The sequence below is a fragment of the Pleuronectes platessa genome, chromosome 5, assembly GCF_947347685.1.
Source record: "Pleuronectes platessa chromosome 5, fPlePla1.1, whole genome shotgun sequence".
Lineage (NCBI taxonomy): Eukaryota > Metazoa > Chordata > Actinopteri > Pleuronectiformes > Pleuronectidae > Pleuronectes > Pleuronectes platessa.
The window spans coordinates 29,393,485-29,410,684 of NC_070630.1; the positions used below are offsets into that span (position 1 = coordinate 29,393,485).

The window sequence follows — 17,200 nt, forward strand, 5'->3', positions numbered from 1 at the left end:
CTATCCCTTTCATAAATTTAGAGGGCAGGTATTATCTGCCATTGTAGTCACTATCTGCAATTAACAGCAGCAAGAAGAGAACATGCTGCTGCTCACAGTAATTCATACGAACACAGCAGTGTATAAAGGGCCTGTCTGAGGTCCAGGTTACTTGAAAAACAGGTGAAAGAGAAAGAAGTGAAGGGAAGAGAGGTGATAAGGAGGACAAAGAGGAGGCGTTGGAGTAAGAGGGGAGGAGGAGAAAGAGAAGTGTAACAGAGGCCAGTACAGCAGGTGAAGAGACAGCTGTGTGGCTGCTTGGCCGCTGAAAGGTGAGAAGAGGAAGCAGAGAGAGAGATAGAGAAAATTGACCAGTTTCAGAAAGAGACCCAGAGAGAGAGAGTGACCCAGAGACAGGAGAGAGAGAGAGAGAGAGAGAGAGAGAGAGAGAGAGAGAGAGAGAGAGAGAGAGAGAGAGAGAGAGAGAGCAGATGTATGTTCGTACACACAGCCATGCAAGCAGACGAACGTCCTCTTTAGTCTAATGCAAACCCTGTCTCCTGCATGCTGATGGTTTTTACAGAAGCCTCCCTATAAAATGACAGTCCATGGAGCTCCACCCTGACAGAGCAGCCTTTCACTGACTGCTGGTAACCTTCATGATGCAGCCTCCCTATGAGCACGCACGCGCGCACGCACGCACACGAACACACAGAGGGAGACAGCGAGAGAGACTCACTGAATGCTCATGGGACACTACAGACCAGCCCCAGTTGTTGACTCCGACTATCGGCACGGCACCAATACATATGCAGCTATTAACTCTAACATGTTAGCACTGCCATCACACTCTGCAGATTTTTTCCATTGTTACCAGGCCCCCAACTGACTAAATAACACACTCATTATGATTTATTGCATTCACTTCCATTACAGTCCGGCAGTGAATGTGCCACACTGTAGGTTTCAGTGTTCACATAAAGGCGCAGGGAAGGCCTTATTTCCTTAGAAGAACATTCTGAAGTTGTTAAATCTCATACTGAAAGGATAACCGAGATACACCTGCCAACATAGAGAATATACTAGCCTGCGTGGATTCAGCAAAACGTTCCTATTAATGCACATCTGACTAGACTGCAAATTAATGAATTAAATAATATCGTTTACAATGCAAGGAGAAAGCAATGTCAACTACACAACGATCAGGTATGGATGGCTGCAGCGGAGACCGATATCTTGTTTGTCCCATGCAGCTGAATCTCGAGCTCCACAACCCGCTGTTCATCGGCACACCACATTCTTCTGTATCGCCCGGTTAGCACTACCCCCGCGGCTGCTGCATATCGACCACTGTAGGAGATTATTACAGCACATATTACATGGCTCAAATCACCCACCTTGTCCCACTGTGTCTTGCGGAGGAAAAACCAAAACGCATCACCGACTGTGGGAACTGTCGACACCGCACGTTTTTCTGCGTAGCACTAACTTCGTCCACGTTTCTCCATCGGGACTCACGCGATCCTGCTGATGAATGTCTCGGTCAAAATGTCCGTCCCGCTCAGTACCATCCACACCAGCAGAGCCGCCACAGACACGGACGGAGCGCTCACTGCTGAGTGACCGTGCGGCGGGCTCGGCTTTATTATTGCTGCTGCTGTAACTGCTGCGTGCTCATGACGTTGGGGGGTCGCGAGCAGGGGTGGGCGGGCACAGCGCTGCCTGCCGGAGACTCAGAGATTCTGAAGGCTAAGTTAATGCAACTAAAATATTTATTCAATTCATTAAATAATATTAATCACATACTACAAGCTGGGCGGCACACATTAACAGACGTGTAAAATAAACACAGATACACAGGTACAGTTTCTTCAAATAATCTTAATAAATTTGAAGAAATAGTCTTTATTAATAAATATGATTCAAAATCCACAGTATATGTGGCACTGTACATATCCACCTGATGGAGAATATAATTATAATTGTGAGGATTACATTGAATCATAGAGCATTGTTCTACCTTCCTTCCTCTTTTGTTTGTGAAATAAAATCCTGGATGCAACAATTTTCTCAAACCAAATTCACAAGAATCTAACATTATCATCATTGGTCCAACAAGTCTCTGAAATACTGCCTTCCGCCACACCTTTGAATTCCACTCTGTCTCTCTCCCTAGCATTTCAGCAACCTTGGAATCTCTTTTGACAATAATAGCTATGCACCACAAACAAATATATAGAGTATGTTGCACATGATAATTAAATTAAGCACTGATGATAAAGGCAGCGCAGCCTCATCTACTCAGGCCAGGTTTGGTTCTGTGCCACGGATTCGAAGTGGCTTATGTGTGTGAGAAATATAAAATTGTAAACATTCGTGTCAGCCTGAGATATCGCTCCCAACTAGCTGAGTAATGACTATTTTCCAAGAGCTTTATTCACTGTCCATGATATCTGCAAATACAGTGTACCAAAAGGTGGGATAATGCAGTTGTCAAACTTCTTTGGCAGTATTAATACCTTCATGTTTCTGCTTGTTATGTTTGAAGGAAAGCAGGATGCATATCCCTATTTCAACAAGGCCATAGCCTAGGGCTGCTCGATTATGGAAAAAATCACGATTATTTTGGAAAATATTAAAATCACGATTATTCAAACGATTATTAATATGTGCCCTTATTCTGAAGTCTATGCTTTATTTTTTTAATCACTTCCGGTTCCGGTAAACCTGAGGACAGCTGCGTGTCTTATTCCTCCGTGAAACCAGGATATCGGTGCCCGGTTATTCAAACCCTTAATGATGGCAACTATTGACATACACCAAACACCAAACACATAACACATACACATATTGACATACACCAAACACAAAATACATACTCATATTGATACACCACATATATTCCTTAAACCATACTCATAGTCAACACTTTATATCACACATCCCAGCTCCCTGATTCAGTTCGCACCGAGACAGTGAGTAGACCTTGGCCCACAATCTCTCCCCCAGACAGCACACTAACGCAGCTGCACTGATACAGCAACATTATCACCTCTGGTAACCACGACAACGGAGTGCACGTACGACATCTTCATCACGCGTCATTCCAAGAGGATGAGGCACTGTCCCGTCTAGATGCAGCGGCCTCCATCTAGTTTTGACCAATCCAAGACGAACCCCAGTCACGCCCAATATAACAATATATAATCTATGTGCGCACTCTGTTTAAGCGTCTTTCTTCCTGTGCAGCCTCCTGCGTAGAACTAGAGACCCATGCATGTTCAATTGCTGGACACCGTGTTTTCCTGACCTGTGACCTCTGAATAAACTTGCTTAACTTCAACTTGAGAACGACGACTCCTCTCCTTTGATTTCCACCCGCAACAAATGGTAGCAGAGGATGGTTTTAGACGATTGAAAGAGCGGAGTGGAAAAATAACCAGTCGGGGAGGAGGTCGTCTCTCGGACGGGAAAGAACCGCCCTGCGTGGCTTGTCTCTCCTCGGGAACCTGATCAAACAGCTGTACTACTAAAAAAGGTAAGCAGAGCCTATTTAATTGAAATCTGCATATTGTCGTGATAGGAAATAAAACTAAATTTTTGATCAGTAGTACTGAGGGTGAGTACAAGTTGCCTATGCTAAATTTAGAATAGTAATTGCAAAGGTCTGAAAACGCTGTGTATTTAGCAATTGTGTTTTTCTATATTTAATAAAGAGATACCGGCCGAGAGAAAGAGATACCGGCAGCTTACACTGTAAAATATGACTAAATGAGTTGGTGTAAGAGTAGCCGAGAGAAAGAGATACCGGCAGCTTACACTGTAAAATATGACTAAATGAGTTGGTGTAAGAGTAGCCGAGAGAAAGAGATACCGGCAGCTTACACTGTAAAATATGTCTAAATGAGTTGGTGTAAGAGTAGCTGAGAAGAAAAAAAAAGGAGTTAAAATTCAGCCAGACCCATGTTGTAAAATAGCTCCACGACGGTGGTTGATGTGGGGGTTGGCGTGACGACACACACTGTAAAACAAAGCACCTTAACGGGTTTGTGTGTGGGACTATCGCTACGGATTTAACTCACAGGCCCTCCAAATCTCGCAAAAAAGGGAATGGAAGGGCCTAACAATTGGACTATCAAATATTATAATTAGAAAAAGTGACTGTGGGGGAGACTACTGAGGAGCAGCCCTTTTGCGGTCTCTGCCCGTGTGTTAGCATTCCTACACACTGATAGCAAAGCGCACACACATCCCCTCTCACTGACGGAGCAACACACACACAATTTCATAGACTGACTGAGAAAAAAAAATGGAGGATTTTGGGGAATATGTGACCGCACAAGTGAGAAATATGACCGCTCCTAAGGAGTGGAAGAGTAGGGAGGAAGTGTGGAGCAAGATTTTGATCGGGTGGCGGAATAAAGGGTGGATATTGCCAGGGAACATAGCCCCAACCCGGAAGGTGATTGGAAGTATGAGAGCCGCACTGCTCTTAGCAGTGGATGAGGCGGAATCAGCAGAGAAAAGCAGCTAAATGCACTCTGTTCACCAACCACCATGTTAAAACTAAAATGGCTAAATTGGAATTGGAGATAGGCTCACAGGCTCTGGATGTTTGCTTGCGGGTTGTGTTCGGTATGCCGAAATTCGGAGAAGGGACTGATGGCTTGGGAGTGAATGTCAAAACTCCCAGTGGGGACAAGGAGCAACTGCAGGAAACAGCCAACACCCTTGCAGTGCCAACCCCGGCCGCTGTGCCATCCCTATATCCCCAAATGCCCCCTCCTTACGGTGTCAACACAGGTGTAATACCTCTGTCTCCCCAGAAGAGGGAGACAAAGAGGGCTCCAACTGAACTTCCACCAAGTGCCTACACGATGGCGCCAGTGCGCGTAGTAGAGGGAGGAGTGCTTCATGGAGTCATGCAATTGACAGGAGGACAACTTACGGTGAAAGATGATTCACTTTCGGAGGCAACACAGATCCTTACAGGAACAGTAGAAACAGTTCAAGGTGAAATCAGACTGCTGAGAGAGGAAATGGCTGCACTGACTGCAGCGGGGACAACTGAAGGAGACCAAGATGGAGGGCACGAGGGTCACAGAAGCAGAAGAGAGACACCATCGTGCTCCGCCAGTGGATCGGTGAAAATGCATCGCTCACCGTCACCAGATGGGGCTAAAGGAGGGCCGGCCTCTGCCCACGCATTTGAAGGGAGGATCAGAGAGAGGAGGTCCAGCCTTGGAGACCACACTCCATGGGGAAAGGGGTACACCTGGACAAGGTCAAAACAAAATCCCTCCATGACACGCACCCTGCTGCCCTCAGAACGATGGGACCTGTCTAGCCCACTTAAAAAGGGGGCGCCGGTTCTCCATCACTCAGATGACGAGTGGGAGAAAGAAACACAAGATTGGGACAAGCACCAGTATAGGTCGGGCCACTCAGAAGAGGAAGGCGAAAAGGGGGAGGAAAAAGAGGGAGTCCACGCAATTAACGGCATCTTACATGGCAGTGCCACACCTATGAGGACGAGAGGGCATCATGAAAGGATGAAGGAGGCCCAGAAGAGGGAAGAAGCAAGACAGGAGGAGAGGCCTGCATACTCGCTCCCCTTGAGACAGGCACCTGGACAGTCACCCGGCATGTGTGATTTCCACCCATGGGGATTTGCTGATATGACTGGCCTAATTGAAGGATTGCCCCCTCTCACGTCAGGAGCCACTCCCTGGATAGAGGCGTTTGAAACCCTCACCATGGGGAACAACCTGGCCGCTGGGGACCTCCGCCCGGTGTTAGCTCGCTGCACAGATCCACCAAGGCTGAGAGGAAAGCAGCAGCGGCTGCCAAGGCAGTGAAACCGCCCACGGCTGCAGAAGTAGCGGACCTGGTGGTTAAGCAGATGACAGCAATACAGCCTCCTCCTGCGCCTCAGCCCCAGATGCAGACTCCTCCCCTCTACTATGGCCCACAACAACAACCAACAGTACACTTACAGCTGCCTGCCACAAGGCTACAGATGTTCCCCTGGCCTTTTCAACAAGGCGCTGAAAAATCACCTGCAACAGCTTGAGCTCCCAGAAGGAGTAGTGCTGATCCAGTATGTAGATGACTTGCTGTTGGCCGCCACATCGGCCACAATCTGTCTAGATGCCACCCATGCTCTTCTCACCCTGCTGGCCGAGAAAGGCTACAAGGTAAAGAAGGAGAAAGTGCAGTGCACAAGACGAGAAGTGACGTTTCTGGGAAGACAGATCTCAAAAGAAGGACTTGGAGTGTCCACTGCCCACAGACAGACTATACTGCACCATCCTAAGCCAATGATTGTTTCTCAAATGTTGTCCTTCCTTGGACTCACAGGATACAGCAGGACTCACATACCAGACTACACGGGACTCACTGCCCCTCTCAGGGATTTGCTGAGGGAAGCAGGAAACAGAAACCTCACAGCCCCACTAGTATGGAACATAGAGGCAGACACAGCATTCTCAAACCTCAAACAGGCCATGGCCCAGGCTGCTGCTCTGGCCACACCAGACTACACCAAGCCATTTCATCTTGATGTTTCAGAGATGGGTGGTGTTGTGAATGCAGTATTATTCCAAAGGCGTTCAACAGACCGATGTGTCCTCATTTACCATTCCTCCAAACTCGACACGGTCGAGACAGGACAAAGTTCGTGTGCCCGATACGTTGCAGCTGTAGCGAAAGCCATTGACAAAACCAGCCATGTCGTCATGGGACATCCAACTCAGATTCACACCCCGCATGGAGTTGCAGCTTTCCTCCAGAGCAAAGAGTTCACCTTCAGTGCAGCCCGGAAGACTAAACTTCAGGTCCAGTGCACTCAGTCACACATAACCTTTGTTCCAAGCATCAACAACATGGCCTCCAACATTGCCAGTGGTACACCCCATGTGTGTGGAGAACTTGCGATCAAGGAAAACAAGCTCAGACCAGACCTGAGTGCAGATCCCATTCTGAATGCTGATGCCTGGCTGTACACGGACGGTTGCTGCTACAAAGGAGAAGATGGCAATGTGGCTGCCTATGCTGTAGTGCAGCAACACCCAGATGGAAGTCACACCACCTTGGAAGCTGGAATCATTCCCCAGCCAGCTTCAGCTCAGTTAGCTGAAGTCACAGCCCTCACAAGAGCCCTAGAGTTGGGGCAAGGGCAAATTGTAAATGTCTACACTGACTCTGCATACGCACATGGTGCCGTTCAGCTTGATGGCCCGTCCTGGATGAGACGAGGCTTCCTGACTACCGGTGATCAACCGATCAGACATCAAGTTCCAATGAGACGCCTCCTGAATGCAGTTCTGTTGCCCAGATGCCTGGCTGTCATGAAGTGCAAAGGACACGACACCAACCAAACCAGAATCAGTGCTGGAAATAATGCAGCTGACCAAGCTGCCAAGGAGGCAGGAGGTTACACGCCGCCTCAGATGGTCATGGCATCCCCCAGCCCAGCTCAGTTCACGGAACTCACTGAAGACACGCTCATCCAAATTCAGGAAAAAGCTGGACCGTATGAATGGTCCACATGGAGACAAAAGGGCGCCTTGAAGTCTAAAGAAGGCCTCTGGAGGTCCCATGATGGACGCATAGTTGCCTCGGCAGAACTTTGTGCCATGTTGCTCAAAGAAGCACATGGCCTCACCCATGAAGGAAAACTCAGAACCTTCCAGAGAATTTCAGCCCTATGGTGGCATCCAAATCTCGAGAGCATCTCCAATTTATTTTGTGACGAATGTTCCATTTGTGGGAACCCCAATCCTAGAAGACCTTTCCAAACGACCATAGGTTCATATCCCGTTCCTGCCGCCTGTTTCCAAGACATCAGTATAGACTATACAGACATGGGTGCAGACGGGAGAGTGCAGGGAATGAGATACATGTTGGTAATGGTATGTAGGTTTTCTAGATGGGTTGAAGCCATCCCCCCCAGACGGGAGGATGCAAAGTCAGTGATCAAGTGGCTGCAGAAGGACTTGATTCCCCGTTACGGGGTTCCACGGTTCATCCGCTCAGACAATGGCGCACACTTTAAAAACACACACCTAAGAGAGGTAGAGGCTGCCTTGGGCATTCACCACAAGTTTGGCTCAGTGTATCATCCACAGTCACAAGGCCTTGTAGAAAGAGCCAATCAAACGTTGAAAGCCAAAATTGCGAAGGTTTGTGCAGACACTAAAATGACATGGGTTGAAGCCCTGCCATTGGTGTTGATGACAATGAGGTCGTCCCCAGGCGGTAAGACACACCTGTCGCCACATGAACTGTTGACAGGCAGAGTTATGCCTGGTCCACCCAGGGATGGAGGTCACGTGCCACCCCTGGATGAACATTGAAATGTCAAGTTATATGAAGGTTTTAACTGCTGTTACTGTAGCTCTCTCCAATCAGGTCTCCAGGGCCCTGGCGACTGATCCGGAGGAAGCTGCAGGACCAAAGGTAAAAGTCGGTGACTGGGTAAGAGTTAAGGTTCACAAAAGAAAGTGGCCAGAACCCAGGTGGACTGGACCGTACGAGGTGAAGGAAATTACTTCACACTCGGCCCAGGTCAAAGGTAAATCAGGCGCTCCTTGGCACCACCTGACACATTGTACCCCAGCACCTTCAACTTCCTGCCCATTGGCTGAAATAAGAACTAATTTGAAAAATGGAGAGGGTATAAGTTGTGCCTGTGTTACTCCTGGACTGCCATGGAGTCCTGTGCGTCTTCTGGTCGTAAAAATTACTCCCAATATTAAGACGTGCACAGCACAGGATGAAAAGGGGGAGGGCCAGAAGCCTTACAGCTTACCACTGGCGTTAAACATCACAAAGAGACGTGGTTGTATGATTGTATGTCTGTTTGTTTTTATTTGCTTCATTCAGAAGTAAAGAATTCCCAAAGAAATTGTTAAAATTACACTGTTTGGTAGCAATTTGTTGTTTCAGATTTTTCAAATATATCCAATCCATTAGAGGAAAGGAGAAACGGTTTAGGCCTCCAAATTTCTACATAAAATCAGATCATTTAATATCTTATTTTATTTTAAACCTGACACAGCAGGGCTAATAGTAAAGACCATTTTAATACTCCACAAGTTACTAATTGATTCGTAATATAAATTCAAGGATGAGTGATTCACTACATCACATTAAGGTGTCCTTTTAAAGCCCATCTCTAAGTACAGTTTATGTGCAAAGTTTTTCCTTCTCTTTCTCTGTTTGTATTATATTTAAGTCACTTACACCCATACAAAAGTCTCATCCGCGACTGTGGCCTTGTGAGAATGAGATAACAATGTTTTTTGTTTTTAGTCTGGTGAAGTTGCTGCTCCGATGAAATGAGCCCAGTGAAAGTTCAATAACAGCTGATCTGTTCTGCAATGCTCAGGTTTGATGAGAAGGGAAATCAAGCTCTTCTCTTTGGTTGTTGAAAAGCTGTTTTATTGACTTTTATTAATTTTGTTTTGTTGGCTGTGATTCTTTTAATCACAGCTATGTTTTGGCATTAAGCGCTCCAGTTCCCCAAGCAAGCACACAGAACTTGGGGCACACTATAACTGATACAGCCTGAAGTGCTAGCAACCTCTCAGAGCTACACCACACCCCCTCTCAAACACTGATAAAGATCCTCTCGGCGGGACCTGCGAACCGACACCGGAGTTTTATTTTTCCTTATGTTTTCTATTTTCCTATTCATTTTTGAGTATTTAACAGAGTCCACAGTGTCAGAGGTTGATTTTGCGTTTTGTGTTACATTTTCTCTCTAAATCCACAGTATCATGCATGTGTTTTAATAAATAAGATATGATTGCTGTGATTCCTTTTAATCACAGCTATGTTTAGACAATTATTTATCTATAATTGTCAGTTTTGAATTTTTGATTGATTGCTGTGATTCTTTTAATCACAGCTATGTTTAGACAATTCTATATCTATAATTGTCAGTTTTGAATTTTTGATTGATTGCTGTGATTCTTTTAATCACAGCTAGGTTTTGACAATTTTATAAATGCAATTGTTAGTTTAATCATTTTTGGTTTTAGTAGCTGTGATTCTTATATCACAGCTATAAGTTGACGTTTCATTTTTTTTTTTTTTGTATAATTCCCCTTTTTCCTGCCCTTTGCCTTCCCTGTGATGTCCACACCTATCAGGTGTGGAAAGGGGGATTTATTGACATACACCAAACACCAAACACATAACACATACACATATTGACATACACCAAACACAAAATACATACTCATATTGATACACCACATATATTCCTTAAACCATACTCATAGTCAACACTTTATATCACACATCCCAGCTCCCTGATTCAGTTCGCACAGAGACAGTGAGTAGACCTTGGCCCACAATCTCTCCCCCAGACAGCACACTAACGCAGCTGCACTGATACAGCAACATTATCACCTCTGGTAACCACGACAACGGAGTGCACGTACGACATCTTCATCACGCGTCATTCCAAGAGGATGAGGCACTGTCCCGTCTAGATGCAGCGGCCTCCATCTAGTTTTGACCAATCCAAGACGAACCCCAGTCACGCCCAATATAACAATATATAATCTATGTGCGCACTCTGTTTAAGCGTCTTTCTTCCTGTGCAGCCTCCTGCGTAGAACTAGAGACCCATGCATGTTCAATTGCTGGACACCGTGTTTTCCTGACCTGTGACCTCTGAATAAACTTGCTTAACTTCAACTTGAGAACGACGACTCCTCTCCTTTGATTTCCACCCGCAACACAACCCTAGCACTCTATGAGCGGTGAAATGCGGGTCCGGTCTGACCGCTCTGAACAGCCAGGCGGGAGCGCGCTTGAGAATAGCGGTGCGCTGCGCGGCCGCTACATGGTCTGCTGCTGCCCTCCCTGCTTTTCCACTCGCGCTGTTTTTTTCACCGCCGGTCACCACACACACAACTCGCCTCCTTCACTTTACTGCTGCTTGAGAGTGAGAGCCAGACAGCTGAATGCTTTGGGGGAAGGACTGAATTGCGCATGTGCGTCTCTTTCGAAAAAAATGCCAAATAATCGTTTAAACTCGATTATAGTAGTTTGGAGATCGTTTGACCCCATAATCGTAATCACGATTAAATTTCGATTAATCGAGCAGCCCTACCATAGCCCATTCTTCGGATTTTACCCAGAGGTAATGTCTAGAAACAGTTAATGGAGAAAAAAAGTCTACATAGGATCCATTAGACCATTGTAAAGTTTTACAGGCTACAATGTTAAAAAAATGCTTAAGTTTCTTTATTCAATAAACTGTTGCACCAGCTGGTTTTCAACGCCATCAGGTGGTGACGTTAAAAACTGACGTGAGTTTTTCAGAGTAAAGCTTCACAAATGTTCTTTTCATCTTGAAGCAGCAGTTTTTAAATTGTACTTTTATATGGGATGAGTATATGACTGAGGACCCGGTTATTCTTTCTGGTGTTAAGTAAATGTACTTACATGATTCTTGCTGTTCCATATTTGTACCCTCATAGTTGAATGCACTTTTGTAAGTTGCTTTCGATAAAAGAAAAGGTGTTGAGTGTTTTAATGGAATACTGAGAAAGATTAATAACAATAAAACAATTGAAGTTCAAATTATGAGGCAATTTCAGCTTAGTTTGCCATGGACATGTGAATATGGTGCTGAATTTGCCAGTATTTTGGGAGGACTGATATTTTTATGGAGTGCCAGTAGAAGTTTGGAGCTTACAGGGGACAGACTCATAATCAGAACCCATCATAATTTCTTCCTGTTGAGCGGATTACTGGTAGATGTGTGGTTAACACATCCACTGTGCATTTAAGGAACACAAGTGAAAAGGTAACTGTAACCATGCCACTCTGCACAGTGGTTGAGATTTAGGATAGTGTTCATGGGCAATTAAGATTGAAGAGTTGGGTTGTCAGTCCTATCCAGGGAACAGACGGTTTCTGAAACCTCATTGCTTTGTATATATATATATATATATATTTTTCCAGTCGCCTATTTCACTGTTACATCACTTTGCAACTGATCAACTAGAGTTGTGGAAAATTCTGAATTCTTAGATGCATCACGATGTGGACGTGATTCATGTTTTCTGCTAGGTTCATTGTTTTAGCGGGTTTCCACAGCTACACAATTATAACCACTGCTGCTTTAGGAGTCTGCTTCCGCTTCGCTCTTCTTCTGACCGGCGCCAACTTTACACCTTAACAATAAACATCATCACTGATCACAAGTTATTAGGACATGCACAGAATTGACGTTTGCTTTGTGTTTGTTTGATTTTGAGTTAATGACACATGTTTAAACCTGCTACACACGAGCCGACACCATTGATTAAAAACTAAATACATGTTATCAGTTTGTGAGAGGAGGGACAGAGACGAGCAGACACAAACACACACTCCTGCAGAGAAAGTTCTTCCTGCTAATTAAGTTGCAACCCAGTGTTTTAACATTGTTGCAGAAGAAGCGACACCCCATTTATTCCAGTACATAAATATCATTTCAGCAGGTTTATAAATATCACAGGTTGTCTTTTTAATTGTAGCCCACAAGTCTAAACAGATTAAGTCAAATTAGTGTGGGAACACTGACCACTGTCATAGACTTACTGTTGGGGTGAGGGGTGAGGTGGAGCATTAGGACCCAGACGCAAATTATAACCAAGGATTGAATCTTTAATGAACAAAGTCTTTAAGGGACACAACAAGACATAAACACTAAAGGGAGAAACTGGATAAACACTAACGGGGAAAACTGGATAAACACTTAAGGGAGAATATGGATAAACACTTAAAAGGGAAGAAAAGACAGGAGGCTTACACGGGGAATGCAGAGGTGCAGAGGCTCAGGAGAGACAGGATACCGAGACACAGGTGATTAGGACAGGAGAGCAGTGTTAAGATCCCGGCAATCTAAGACATTTTCCCTTGTGCCTCCTGCTTGTGTTTTGTTATGTCATGTGTCTCCCCCTTTTTATTTATGTTGTCATGTGCTTGTTGTGTTTATGTTGTCAGACCATGTGTGTTCTGTTATTGTCCGGAGACTCCGCCCTCTGCTGCTTCCCGGTCTTTTTCTCCCTCACCTGTTCCCTATCGTCACGCTGAGTGTTTGCCTGATTTCTTCACCTGTGTCTTGTCTTTGTTCCCCCTTCTATTTAAGCCCAGTCTTTCTGTTGTCCCCTGTCAGATTGGTATCGTTTTTGTCTGTGAAGAAGCCATGCCAGGATACTGCAATTTTTTTAGCTAAGTTTATCTGGTATGATATTTATCTGATTTTTGATCTTCTCTGTTTTTCCCTTTTTTGGAATTCTGTTTTTGCCAATTATTGAATTGGATTTTCTGTTATTGCTCTTCTCATTTTTGCCTTTTTGGATCCTTGGTTTTTCCTTTTTTGAAATAAATAAGTATTTTTTTCATCCTGGTCTGCGATTGGGTCCTTACTCTGAGAAAGCCTAACAAGCGGGACAGGAGAGCAGGACAAGACATCACCATGGTACAAAAAACGTACCGACAAAGGGGAGCACAGAGACTTATATACAGACATAGGGAAGGTCGGGGCAATTAGAAACCGGTGTAACACATGAGGACTGGTGCAGACAATCATTACATTAAATGTCATTTAGCTGACGCTTTTATCCAAAGCAACTTACATTTTTAGTACACAACATTTTATGAGGGGCCATTTAGGGGTTCAGTGTCTTGCCAAGGACACTTCGACATGCAGATGGGGAAGAGTGGGGTTTGAACTGGCAACATTCGTGTTGGAGAACACCCACCTTACCCCCTAGGCCACACTGCCAATCACCGACAGAGAGTGAAGACAAAACACACAAGGAACAGAGGCTACAAAATAAAACAGGAAACAGAAGCACAGACTGTGAAAACCTGAAACAACTCAAACATACACAACAGAGATTTACTAAATAAACAGAAAACACTTCAAACAGAGGGAGAACCTAAACAATCAAAAATACCAAACCGTGACAGTTGTCTGATTTTATAAATTACAGCATAATTGTAGCCTAATACTTTCTATGTGAAGAAGGGTTTCATATTTGTCTGACTGGCTTTACTAACTGATATTATTCAGGGATTAATTTACATTACATTACGTTTCATTTAGCTGATGCTTTTATCCAAAGCAACTTACATTTAGTGCATTCAACTATGAGGGTAAAAACCGCAAGAATAATGTAAGTACATCAACTTCACCACCAGGCAGACTAGGCACTAGCAGGCAGACTAGCCAGGAGGGAATTGCAATAGTCTAGGTGTGACATGACCAGACCCTAGACCAGAACCTGCACCGCCTTCTGAGTGATTGTGAAGGGGTTGTATTCTACTGATGTTGCGCCGCATGTATCTACACAAGCAGCTTGTTGCAGTAATGTTGGCAGTAAGGGAAAGTTGGCTGTCGAGTGTCACAACCACGTTCCTTGCTGTCTGTGTGGTATGGTCTTGTCAAGGTTTAAGGTGGTGTGCGGACATCCACTGAGAGATGTCAGTAGAAGTTTGGAGCTTACAGGGCACAGACTCATAATACCCAGCATCATTGCTTCCTGGATTGCTGGTAGATGTGTGGTTAATACATCCACTGTGCATTTAACCTGATCCAGGGCATCTGCTCGAGAGCGCCCTCCAGTTGCCCTGTTTTACCGATCAGCGTCAAACATTGTTACTTACAGAACTGCGTCGTACAGCTAGGTACTAATGCAACATTTTGTTATGTTGATCCGATCACCACATCCGGTACAATCAACTTGACCCAATCGGTGCTGGCATGGGCTGTCCACAACCTACAATAGCCAACAAGGCACCTTGTTGTTGGAGAGAGCCTGGCCCTCTTCTGACGTGTAAAGGCTGAGCCAATTGCAACCGATTGTTCTGATGACTGGCGTATCGTTTAGCCAATGAAATTTCCAAAATAATGATGTGCTGTTTGACGGGGGGAAAAAGGAGACACCACGCAAATCACTGCGCAACAGTGTCCAGCTGGTCCCAGAGCATCGTGCGTCAGTGTTTCGTGCCCGTCGTGACTGCTACATGTTGCAAAAAATATGAAAGATGTTTATTTGTATACATTTTAAACCATTTTGTCTCCTTTTATATTAAAGTATAATTTAGAGTGCAGAATTTACCTTTTTAGCCTGGTTGGTTACCATGGTTACAAAGGGTCCTTTGGAGTCTCCAAATGGCCTTTGTGGAAAACGCCTAGACATGTGCTTAGGAAAAAATCTGTCAAATATTCATTTTCAGTGGTATTATCAAATTTGAACTTGGGCTAATCAAGGCTTCATGCTTGGGTCCCATTGTGTTTTCCAGCTCATAAGGCCCAGCTGGAGTCAAATGCAGGCATCTGTTTATTAATTAAATAAACAGATATTCAGGCGGAAATAAAAACCTTCTACTTCTCTTTGTACCAACTGCTATTACTCAATGCCAGTAGCACTTGGAGTGATTCTGACTGTTGGGGGGGAAAGTTCAGAATGTTACCTTTCCAAAGATACCAATATCATGCATGTACTCCAAATGGTTCAAGAAAAGCTTTCAATTTAATTTGGGTCTTCATCAGACAGGCGTTTTAGGCGAACCTGCCTCTTAAGAGGTAACCAACACAAGTGAAAAAGTAACTGTAACAATGCCACTCTGCACAGAATCAGAATCAGAAATTATTTATTGCCAAGTAGGTTTACACCTACCAGGAATTCGCTCTGGTAATTTGTGCATACAATGAACATAGAAACATAAAAACACAATAAATACAACTAACATAAGAAAAGCAATAAAAAAGAAAAAAAGTTTACTCACTTTTTCTAATATTTATACAAAGTAACATTTATTTAGACATAAATATATCTAAATAAAAACATATTAAAGACAAAGGATTTAAAAAGTGAAATGCAAAACAGTGAACAGTGCCAAATTGCAATATGCAATGTAATGCAGTATAATATAATCTAATATAATGTGTTAATTTAACACATCCTTGAGGTGTGGGGGCGGAATAAAATTCCGAGTCAGGTGGGGGTCCCGGGACTTGTTGATAAGGCCAACTGCAGCCGGGAAGATTTAGGATAGTGTTCATGGGCAATTAAGATTGAAGAGTTGGGTTGTCACTGTGGTGTGCGGACATCCACTGAGAGATTTCAGTCAAACAGGCAGAGATTCGTGCTGCCTCCTGTGTTTCAGATCTGGGAAAAGAGAGAATTAGTTGGGTGTCAGCAGTGGTAGGAAAAGCCATGTGAGTGAATGACTGAGCCAAGGTTGGTGTACAAAGAGAAGAGGACCCAGGACGGAAACTTGAGGGACCCTAGTAGTGAGAGGACAAGGTTCTGATACAGATCCTCTCCAAGTCACCCGGTAAGTGCGGTATTTGAGGTAGTATGAGAGCAGGGAGAGTGCAGAGTCTGACAGACCCAGATTCTGAAGGGAGAAAATACAAATCTGGTGGTTCACTGTGTCAAATGCTGAAGAAAGTTCTGTAGTTGTTTTCTTTAGATAAGTTTTTTGGAGGGAAAGGTTTACTCTTGCCTCCTTAAGAGAATTAAGGAAACCAGGGTAAGAACCATAGACTGTATATATAAATGGACGGAGGGTCCATGACGTCACCCATTGGTTTCTGCAGAGTGAGAATGAGGCTAGTAGGAGGCGTTCCCCCGGCGCCATCTTGCCGGTGCTTACTCCTCCTCGTTCCTGGCTAACGAATCAATGGGCAAGAAGGAGTGCGAGTGAAGACTGACAGCCAAGCGATGCCCAAGAAGGAAAATCTGCCATTAATTGAATTGTGCTTCCCCTCCCCCCTTGCCCCCCAATTGTCTGTTAGTACCTGGAAATATTTCCTCTTCTTGTTACAGATGAGGTAGAAATACATTTTATCTATTTGTACTATGTTTTATTTCTTTCAGTACATTACATTTCATTTGGCTGACACTTTGATCCAAACTTACTTACAATATGTGAATTCAACTATGAGGGTACAAACCCAGAGCCCAGTAAATCGGTTCTGTCTGAAATCTGTGGTGCTGAACACAGAATAAACTCTAAGAACCAGTCATTGCTGGAACATACACAACATAATACATTCTTTAACAGTGAGTTTCGTCTTCTCATTAGATGAAGCCCTGCAGCACCTGATCTGTCCTCAGCAGCAACATGGTGGAGATCGGCAGCTTCAGGCTGGTCAACATGAGGACGACCTGCACAAGCTTCATCGGCCCAACACTTC

The 17,200-nt window shown here is 44.5% G+C and overlaps 2 protein-coding genes across 2 annotated transcripts in view; one reads left to right on the forward strand and one right to left on the reverse strand.

Annotated features, from left to right (window-relative positions):
- The window catches only part of fat3a (FAT atypical cadherin 3a), a 191,530-nt gene extending 189,927 nt beyond the window's left edge, over positions 1 to 1,603 (reverse strand). Inside the window, exon 1 of the mRNA XM_053423465.1 lies at positions 1,377 to 1,603. The gene's annotated coding sequence lies outside the window, so the exon portion shown is untranslated. The remainder of the gene's footprint in view (positions 1 to 1,376) is intronic.
- A 4,339-nt stretch (positions 1,604 to 5,942) lies between these two features.
- On the forward strand, positions 5,943 to 9,761 carry LOC128439756 (protein NYNRIN-like). The gene has a single exon (XM_053422144.1). The coding sequence runs from the start codon at positions 5,943 to 5,945 to the stop codon at positions 8,334 to 8,336; it is 2,394 nt and encodes a 797-aa protein (XP_053278119.1). The 3' UTR covers positions 8,337 to 9,761.
- The last annotated feature ends 7,439 nt before the right edge of the window (positions 9,762 to 17,200 follow it).

Bases quoted from the DNA above. Each gene is read 5' to 3' on its own strand.
- LOC128439756 (XM_053422144.1), top strand. From the start codon at position 5,943: ATGGCCCACAACAACAACCAACAGTACACTTACAGCTGCCTGCCACAA.